The sequence below is a fragment of the Hibiscus syriacus genome, unplaced genomic scaffold (assembly GCF_006381635.1).
Source record: "Hibiscus syriacus cultivar Baekdansim isolate YM2019G1 unplaced genomic scaffold, ASM638163v2 tig00111238_pilon, whole genome shotgun sequence".
Classification (NCBI taxonomy): domain Eukaryota; kingdom Viridiplantae; phylum Streptophyta; class Magnoliopsida; order Malvales; family Malvaceae; genus Hibiscus; species Hibiscus syriacus.
The window spans coordinates 1,376,741-1,387,487 of record NW_024063030.1 but is presented as its reverse complement, the minus strand read 5'-3'; the positions used below and the strand labels follow the sequence as shown (position 1 = coordinate 1,387,487).

Below are 10,747 nucleotides of genomic sequence, written 5' to 3'. Positions count from 1 at the left end.
TCGATTACCAATGTAAATGAACTACTGAATCAGTCAGTTTGCCACAAAATTATCAGTTATCTAGAAATTCGAAACTGTTCAGCTTGTGAATCTTTCTTGTTAATACAATACAATGCAATACAAACAGAGGTAATTCTTTCTCCCTTCCAAACTCAACTTTATTTCCAAAATGCAAATCCACCATAGTCTCATAAATCCTAGCTTGCCACAGATTTGGTGCATAACATTATTTGTGCTCCATGCTGTGGTTGAAGAGTCATGACAGTGTATGGGAGTGGGATGGTGAGGGCTTGAATGAGAAATGTTTTAGAATCATAGCCAAAGGGGTATACCTTAGCTTCATTCATGGCTGGCCAAATGTGAAAAAATGGCAGTTGATCTTTCGATGCCCTTCGAAACACCTTCAGAAAATCACTCAGGTTTGAATTCTTCAGAATGGTCACCCCAAAGTAGATGATCATGATTTCTTTAACCTTGGTGTCTTTGTTAGTATTACTGATATAGAGCTATAACAGATGGATACAGTCTCATGAGTTCTTCAATTCAATCATTGTTAACCTACAAGAAAATTTACATCATTCAATATTTGTTCAGAAGAAAAAGCCTACATATTTGTGGTTCATTATCATTGCTTCATCAGTGGAATACTCGCAATCTTAAGGTAGAACTGTTTACATTCCTCTATTATATCTTTAATTTCCATCCCTCCTTCCGCTCCATTTTGTGTTTTCTAGCAACACATACCAAGCAAATCATCGGCCCTCTCTTGTCCCGTCTTCATTCTATGCTCTTTTCTTTCCTCAGGATTACATTTCTTAGTTCAATTTCTTTCTCCTTTGATTCCTTTTTTGTAGGAATATCACATGATCGTTACAATTTTTCGTCAACAACTACCAAGATACATAAGATTTTCTTCCCTTCTTCATAGCCCGCTTCCAAAAGCTGTCCTGGAAATAGCATCAGCAGTAAGCTTCTGAACTTCAGGCCAGATATCAATCTCACAACTTGATTGCAAAGTAGCCATTTCCTTCCACTGCTCTATCAGCTGAAAGGACAATTCAATAACAATGAGAAACCCAACTGAATATTCAAGTAATTGAGCTGACGTTTGTTTAAAAACAAGAAAAGTGTTGAACCTTGAGCTTCTCAAGTTGAAACTCAGGGTTGATCATCCTTCAACGCATTTTACTTGGATGAGAGAAAAGTACTTTCCTCGGTTCTTTACTAATCTGTTAGGTATTAAGCAATTATGTAACTTTGATTCTAATGTGAGTATTGAAAATAAATACAAACAAGGATTATTAAATGATTGTATATTCACACCTTTATTTAATTATATATCAGACATGATTGTCAGGTATTAATAATTATAAATATCTGATACGAAAATATTTAATTTTATTAAATAATATTTAAAAATTATATCTACATTGAACACAACAAATTCATATACGGATATTATATGTACATATATCTAGAAAAATAAGTTCGTACACAAATATCATTTGTTTGTTTGCCGTCTTTTTCAAGATCTATTTGCGTACATTGCTCTGGATAACAAGACAAGACATGCTAAGGTGATGTTTATTTTTACAGAGGTAAAATGTCTGCAGTCTGCGGATCACATCTGCAGGCATCTGCAGCAGAAGAGGTGGACCAAAAGTCTGCAGTCTGCAAGAAGAAAAATGTTTGTTTTTTAACGTCTGCAGACTGCTAAAATGAACTGAAATACAAATAAACTGATTTTTTAAATTTAAAAGAGTTTTGCAATACTGAGATTTAAATAATTTTAGTTCTACAATACTGAAATTTAAATAATCCATACAACTACAATAATAAATTATTTAAAATAAATCAATTCATATTTTAAAATAAATCAATTCATACTAATATATTATTTAAAATAAATCAATCAATCCAATACTATAATAAATTATTTAAAATAAATCAATCCATACTAATAATTATTTAAAATAAATCAATCCATATTTTAAAATAAATCAATCCATACTAATAAATTATTTAAAATAAATCAATCCATACAACAACAATAATAAATCAATCCATATTTTAAAATAAATCAATCCATACAAATAAATTATTTAAAATAAATCAATCCATACTAATAAATTATTTAAAATAAATCAATCCATACAACTACAATAATAAATCAATCCATATTTTAAAATAAATCAATCCATACTAATAAATTATTTAAAATAAATCAATCCATATTTTAAAATAAATCAATCCATACTAATAAATTATTTAAAATAAATTATTTTAAAATAATTAAAATAAATTATTTTATAATAAATTATTTTAAAATAAATTATTTTAAAATAAATAACCTTATTAAATTATTTAAAATTATTTTAATAAATAACTATATTTTATAATTGTTCTTGAAGATGTTTGAAGACCTTTGAAGACATAAAACCAAGTCTGCACCAAGAAGAGCTCGCGCAGACGTTTGAAGAGCTTCTGTCTTCTAAAAACAAACAGTCTGCAAAACCTAATGTCTGCGCGTGGTCTGCGCGACGCAGACATAAGTGGTTTGAAGAGGTTGCATAGTGAAAACAAACACCATCTAAATTATATGCGTGATCAAGTTGTCAAAGTCTGGATATTTTATAGGGTAAACTGCATGTTTAATATCTCAGCTATTATTTTTGTTCCATTTTGGTTACTTAATTTTTTTTAAATCATACTTAATGTTTATTTTTTGTTTCATTTTAGTCATCGTTAAAAAATTAACAATGATGTTGATGTGTCACTATAAGATAATGTTCGTTGTTATTGAAAAAATATAAAAAAAAATAATGTCATCGGTTCTGTTAATTTTTTAATGATGGATGACTAAATTGAAACCAAAATATAATATTAAATATGATTTAAAAAAATAGTTATATGATTAAAAGTAAATAGAAGTGATAGTAAAGATACTAAACGTGTAATTTACCGTATTTTATAAGAGGAAAGAATAGAAGTCCAGAAGAATCTTGAAGTAGCAACAGGCCTTAGCCCAAACATTAATTCATGGATCACGTCGTATTTGATCTCAATCTAAATGATTTTTTAAGAAAAATTATCTCATTAGCCACTTAAATTTTAATCTGTGCATTAAATTGGTCATCAAAATTTCAAATATTTTAATCTTAATGCTAAATTTTCAGCATTAATTTCTTTTTTTTCTTTGGCCTAGAAAGTGTGATAATTTGGTGTTGATATAGAAGTAAATAATAATAACTGATTATTTCATTTCATCATCGTCTTCTTCAAAAATCAATGTTCTCTTATATCTTTTACGATTAATTTAGATAATATTTTCTATCATTTTATTAATTTAGATTTTCTCAAACCTTTTTATAACTCACATAATTATACAAACAGAAAATCTCTCATTTTTGGGTACGTAGGCTACTTAAATTCAATCTGTCTCATAATTATTATTCAATGTTTGCACATTGTTCCAAAAGCTTGCATTATTCAAGAAACAAGATTTTCTTTGCAGCTAACAATCTATGGGGACGATGTTCGCACCACATAATCAACAACAATGACACCATCCAAATTGTCCTTAACCTTTTGCTTCTGTAGGTTCACGTACTCTTCCTTTCCCACTGCTGCCTCTATTTCTTCAACCCCAGTAAAAACAGCGACCGAGGCGAGCGAAAAGCCCTTAGCTCTGGCCGAGAAATTCTCCCCGCAAGTTAACTGTTGAACACCAGAGATCCCCTCCTTGATCCCTTTAATTTCCCCAAGAATCTCACCCTGCAGTTCATTCGGAACGTTCTCTTTGAGTTTCAAGAAGGTAACTTTGATGGCAGAACCGGAGGGCGGGGACAGCGGGGTGGGATCATTATCAGCAACCCAATCAACAGCCATGATATCATCACAGATGGGAACGACATTTTCCTTGACTACACGCTGGTGATCGGGATGAACAGCATATGCATTCAAATCTTCTTTGGACTTGTATCGGCTATGGAGCATGTGCGTGAAGTTGGAGATCGGAGATTTAGTGCGAAGGACGGGACCAGCAGTGAGGTGCACGACAGGATCGAGAGAGACCAAGCCATTGAGGTTGTTAAGCATCAAGTTGACCTTTCCCTGGTCTGTGTCACCTTTAACTTTGAAAAGAACCGCATGCTCAACGATGGGCACGGTTTTTGTGGACGAAGTGACGGGTCTTTTCAGGTGTTTGAGAGAAGGAAAAGAGAGGGCGAGCTTTCAAAAATTGCATTAGAATCAACAAGTGGTGGACTAATGGTTGGACTAAAACTAATAGAACGTCAATGTACCTGCAAAATTGAGATCATATTGGACGGATTTCCATTAAAAATGTAGCTCAAAACTTACAATCAATCACAATTTCAACAACTCAAGAATTCAAACAAACCCTTATAAATTGTTAGAATCTAATAGCAACATGAACATTAGTCTACCAAATTCGCAAGTGCTAAGCACCCATTTCGGAGAACTGCCCTATACAATAAAATAATATCTACCCCCAACAAAAATAAATATCAATCGCCGAAGCTCAAACCCCGTATTTGAAAATGCATAAAAAGCAGAGACTAATAATCAAATCCCAGTCGATGCAACCAAAACAATTCTACCGAGTTTTCTTTATCCACTTAATCAAAAAGAAAACTGAAGACAGATTTGTAAGAAACTGAAAGCATATACCGATCAGAAAGCATAAAACATAAACAGATATACAGTTTGAGAATAGAAAAGAACTGAGCTAGTTGACTATCACTGACTGACCTGACAGAAACTATTGCGGCTCTACCAAACTTTGTGATGGAATTGAAACTTAGGAGATTGGGGTCTTTGTTTCGTTCGCCAACGTAGGAGAAGAGAACGTGCGCAGTAACACGTTATGTGGGCCGACATATGACTCGGTTGATGGCCGGGCTTATGGGCTGAATAGGATACTATTTATTCTGGATCTTTTAGCTTGGAAATCAAGTGTTCCGTTGGTCCCCAAACTTAACGATACGATGAACAAGTGACCACTGTTTACGTTCCTGGGCTCTGCCAGGACCCCTGCTGGCTCATAGGTCGCGTATTGTTTAGAGTTTGCATAAGTCCCTCAAACCTGTCTTTGCAGGGGCGGATGTATGTTGCTCCTATGGAGAATAATTGTATATCTTTTATTTAAGAAAATATTAAATTTAATTTAGTATGATAAGAAGAATGAAAATAATTTAGTATGATAATAATAATTTAGTCATTGGAGATCATCAATAGGAAAAGATTCATAGTGTTAACATGACATGCACACAGTATACGTACAACACGAGCTTACTTTTAGATTTTGTCTGGTGGGACATAAATTTATATGGACCGTATTTGGATTGACTAGGTCCATTTCCTCGTTGTCTCCTTTTTATTAGTAAAGGTAGATTATGATTATGATCCCTTTAAATTTGTATTGTACTTACAATAAAATAATATATTTTTAAAATATGATATATATATATATGCAACTTAGCGGGATGACGTCACCTTTTTAATATTTATTTCCATACAATGAATGAGTCCCCATGTGGGAACCCACTCGCAGTCAATTGCATGCTTGTCCCTTCACTCTAGTTCATTCATTCACCCCGGTTCTCTACAATTTCTCAATTTTTTCCATTATTAATGCTACTATACCTATTTATTATTATTATTTTAATGTTATTGTATCTACTTTCTATATACCGAATGAATCCGAGTCCATAGAATAATGCTAATTATTAGTAAAATTAGTGTAAGGACTGTTCTATATTAAACAAAATAAAACCGGTATGGTTTAAAGATGGGAATTAACAATAAGAGGAATGGGCAGCGGATGGATTATTACTTTAATAGTGGGAACAGAAATTACAGCTAATCATTAAAGGCATTGGGGTTGCAAATAATGGGAAAACAAAAGGGTTTTCTTAAAAATGTATTAGTAAAAAAATATTCGATTATTAATTAAAAATGTTATATTTGATGCATGATTTCTAATAAATTGAAAAGAATATATTTCATGTGTTATTTTCCCTTTTAATATTACTTTAATAATGTTGTTTGGCATTGTTCTAAAAAATGTTATTAGGTACTAATTAGTAAGTCAAAGGGATTCTAAATCACCGCATAAAAAGGTCGGTCATTGGCTCATTGCCATTGCCATTGCCATTGCCATTGCCATTTGCCATTTGGATGCTGTGCTATTAGCTGCCAGCGGCCTGCAAATGTCGCGCCGAACGTTTACCATTAATTAATTTTGTAAATAAATGAATATTCAGTTTGAATTCAGAAAGAAGGAAGTAAAAGATTTAGATTCAAATTTAAATAAATTAGTTTTATAAAAAAACATTTCACATGAGTTTTAATAGTATCACAAAAAACTTTGAATGATTGTTATTAACTCAAAAATTATCTGAAACTAAATAAATATATTAATTATAAAAAAAATTATGACCATTTTTGACACAAAAGGACTCAGTCTCGAATGGCTTTATTTTGTTTTTGTTCTTTTTATAGAGGGAAAAGAAACATGATGTCCAAATAAAATCATTGACTAAATTTTGTCTTTATGTTTTGAAATTAGTCCTAAATCGTTTCATTAATGTTTCATTATTAGTACGAATTAATTGATTTTAATGGTTAAAGAGAATGATTATTTTGAGAGGTTTTATGTTCGAGCACGACGCTTGAACGTTTATTATCAAATGATGAGAGTCTTTCAAATAGTTATTACATTGCAATCCATCCCAACTTAATAAAAAAATGTTTTATGATTAAATAATTGTTCTATTATTTTATATGAATTTTTTTAATTAATAATTTGAAAGAAAAAAATAATTAATTAAATATTTTAATTGGATATTTTTAATATTAATTATTGTCGTATTGATTTGATAATCAATTTTATTGACAAATAAGCTGTACAAATAATAATGTAATAAGAAATTAATTGATTTGAGTTCATTAAATAAACAGATAACTTGTTAAACTTTAGATAAATAATAAAATAATAGAACCCATTTTAAAAAAATATATTTAGACTAATTAAACCATAGATTTCTTTCTCCAATTTGTATTCGCATCAAATTACATAATTTCTAATTTTATATAATTCGATTGTCATTTTTTTCTTTCTGATTCCAACTATTTCAAATTTATATCACAACAAGAAACTGAATTATAATATTCAATTATCGTTCTCAATATATTTTTAAATAAAGGAATGAAGAAGAGAGAGAGAGAGAGAGAAATGAAAGTGCGTCGTCCGTATAATACTGAATACTGATTGAGGCGCAAAAACACAAGCGTCGGACTTCGCGCCCCCTATTTTTACAGATATTTCTGTTTGTATATTTGTTTATCTTCCTCCTCGCGTGATTGAGCTGTGGGACCCAGGTAGCGGCCTACCAGGTCAAGGAATCATTTGGCTCGGTAATCTGGGCAGCCTCGCGTCCGAACCTCTAGATCTCCCGAGCCTCACTTGACACGCGGTAATCTTCCATTCGTTTCCAACAGTCGTGTATGTTTTTGCTTCGTTTTCAGGTTGTTTCCGTGAAGAGTAATTCCAAATTCTTTTTGTCCCTTGCTTGTTAAAGAAAATAATATAAGTCACTAAAAATATCTTATAATATATAATTTTAATTAATTTTTATTAGATTTATCAAAATGATCAATTAAATTGTAATACGATCGATAATTCACAACGTGATCTCCGGTATCGCAAATCAGTTTCCAGATTCGTAACGCGAACTTCGACTATCGCATTGCGATAGTCCAAGTTCGCGTTACGATTTTCCAAATTCGCGTTGCGATTTATTCAAAGTTCGTTGCGTTGCGATTTATTCCAAGTTCGTTGCGTTGCAATTTATTCTAAGTTCGTTGAGATAGTCCAAAATCGCAAAGCCTGGTAGTATTGCATTTGTTTCTTAAGAATTTTTTCTAAAAAGATAGTATTCGCGCGGACGTGTCGAAGACACGTATTACCACGACCACGAGACGGACGGCGGCGGCGGCGGAACGCGCGAGTCCCCCTTGTTCTCTATCACTCAACAAGGAAGTGGGAAATCCAAGCCTTAAATACCATTCCCAATAGTCTTTCCAATACTATGTGATATTGAGCATTACCAACATTTGTTCCCAATACTATGTGGGATTGAGCCTTAAATAGTGATATTATTTTTGAATTATAGTTAATGACTTTAGTATTTGTATGAAAAGTATTTGTGGTTCGTTTAGTTGTCATGCAATTCTAATTTATTTTCAATTGATTGTAATTGCACGATAACAATTTTTTTTATTCTCGCGAGTGATGTAAATTTTTTTTGAATGTTTTGCTTAAAATTACAATAATCGCGATTGATTGTAGATTGACTTTTAATTATGACATATTTAATCGTATAATACTAATGCAATTGGTTGCTGATTCAGTTGTTTTAAGGTGCATGATTGTTAATTGTTTCCTGAATAATCACATAGTATTGGAAACAAGTGTTGGTAATGTTCAATCCCATATAGTATCAGAAACACTATTGAAAATGATATTTAAGGCTTGACTTTCCCACTTCCTTTTTGAGTGATAGAGAACAAGGGGGACTCTCGCGTGCCGCCACCGTCGTCGCCGCCGTCTCGTCTCGTCTCGGGTCGTGGTAATACGTGTCTTCGACACGTCTGCGCGAATACTATCTTTTTAGAGAAAATTCTTAAGAAACAAATGCAATACCACCAGTCGTTGCGATTTTGGACTATCGCACTGAATTTGGAATAAATTGCAACGCGAACTTGGACTATCGCAATGCGAATATGTAAATCGCAATGCGATAGTCGAAGTTCGCGTTGCGAATCTGGAAACTAATTTGCGATACCGGAGATCGCGTTGCGAATTATCGATCGCATTGCGATTTAGTTGGTCATTTTGACAAATCCAAAAAAAATTGATTAAAATTATATATTATAAGACATTTTTTATCACTGAAATTATTTTCTCTATGTATTACGGTATAAAAATTACCACAGACTTTTTTCTCTCTCTCCAAGTACATAAAATAATTTTGATTATTATTACTATTTCATATTATACATGCTTCAGTCGAATATATAACACAAAAGTGCAATTAAATGTTGATAATATTATTTAATAGTTTATAATTATCAAAATAATTGTTAAATTAACAATTCAAGAATTATTTGTTATTATAAACTAACATTGATTAATTTAATTTGTTAAATATTTATTAATATTCATGTAAACATTAAAATTCAAGTTTCACTAATAATTTCAGTGTGCGTATTATATAATTATATTTTCACAATTTATGTATATTTTTAAAATAATACCAAAATAATAAACAGAGTTGTTTAAGATATCTTGGGTTGTGGGACCGTTTCAATTCAAAATGGTAATTTTCCATTATAATTTAAATGCCACGTGGGAAATAAGGAACACCAGCTCGAATAACAATAAATAAAATAAAATAAATAAAAAGGAAACAGGTGGTCATATATATATATATCTATTGAGAATTATAGAGCTATCTGTAATATTTAGAAAAACCAAAGGGGTCTGACCGTCTGAGAGCGTGACTGTCAAATCTCCATCTTCTCTCCAACTTCTCTCTCTCTCTCTCTCAATTCAGATTTTTTTGGTTCTTAAGTTTCGGTTTAATCGACGGTCTTTTCCCACTGTTTTCCAGGAACCCCTTGTATTCCGGGTTTTTACATTCCGGGTTTTTACATAACTGATACCGTTTGATTTTAATTTTACTTTTCTGACATCATTTGACCAATATTTTCAGAACTAGCACCCTTTCTGTTGAGTTGGCAAAGGCGCGTCCCCGGGGCGCGCTTTACCCGTGTTTTTCGCTGAGTTGGATGCCACGTGTGAAAGGCGCGTCCCCGGGGACGCGTCTTTGCCAACTCAGCAGACACGTATTTTGTTTTATAATAAATAGTTTATTTTTATTATTATTATAAATTAATAATATATTATGTAAAATGTTTCGATTATAATGTAAGAATTATCAAGTTTCGAGTATTTTTTATTTTGATTATCTATCTATTAATTTTATCAGTTAATTATTTAAATGTTATCAATCTAGTCATCTCATATCAATATTTAACGAAAATATTAATGCATAAGTTAATAAATTAGTATAGTTACATATTTAATCTTCAAGACTTACATATTTTATAAAATTAGTCTTATTGAAAATTTAATTTAATAAATTTAATCCTCCAATCAGAACATGAAATGTGTCATCGTATACATAAATTTTTTAATAACTTTTAATTTGTTTAATTTAATATTTTTCTCTACTTAGAAGGTGGAATTATTATTATATTTTAAAAAAAATTATAACTAATAATATTAAATATTATATTAAATAATTATATTAAATATATTTATGTATTTAAAAGTTAAAAAAAATTATTTAGGTGTACATACATTGACAAATTATATAAATGCAATAACATTAAATTATTAGAAATAAAAACATTCATTTAAAAACTTTAATTACATAAGAGTTAACGGTTATATGATGATAACAGAGCTGGACATTTTTTTCTATTGTGCCCGATGTTTCTACAATGTCCACATCGTTTTTGTTCTGTTGACTTCTCCCGAATATCCATATCACAATGTATTCTAGTAGATTTTGGACGACCTGAGTCCCTCAATAGCAATGGATCTGATACAATTGTAAGCCAAGTTTGAATCTCATTTGGGTCTCTTTCGTTTCCT

At 31.3% G+C, this 10,747-nt stretch overlaps 1 protein-coding gene across 1 annotated transcript; it reads right to left on the bottom strand.

Moving 5' to 3' along the window:
• Positions 1–3,426: 3,426 nt before the first annotated feature.
• On the bottom strand, positions 3,427–6,256 carry LOC120157218 (stress-response A/B barrel domain-containing protein UP3-like). Its single transcript, XM_039168432.1, has 2 exons — positions 6,164–6,256; positions 3,427–4,230 (listed from the first exon to the last, which is right to left on the bottom strand). The coding sequence occupies exons 1-2, from the start codon at positions 6,254–6,256 to the stop codon at positions 3,523–3,525; spliced, it is 801 nt and encodes a 266-aa protein (XP_039024363.1). The 3' UTR covers positions 3,427–3,522.
• Between the last annotated feature and the right edge of the window lie 4,491 nt (positions 6,257–10,747).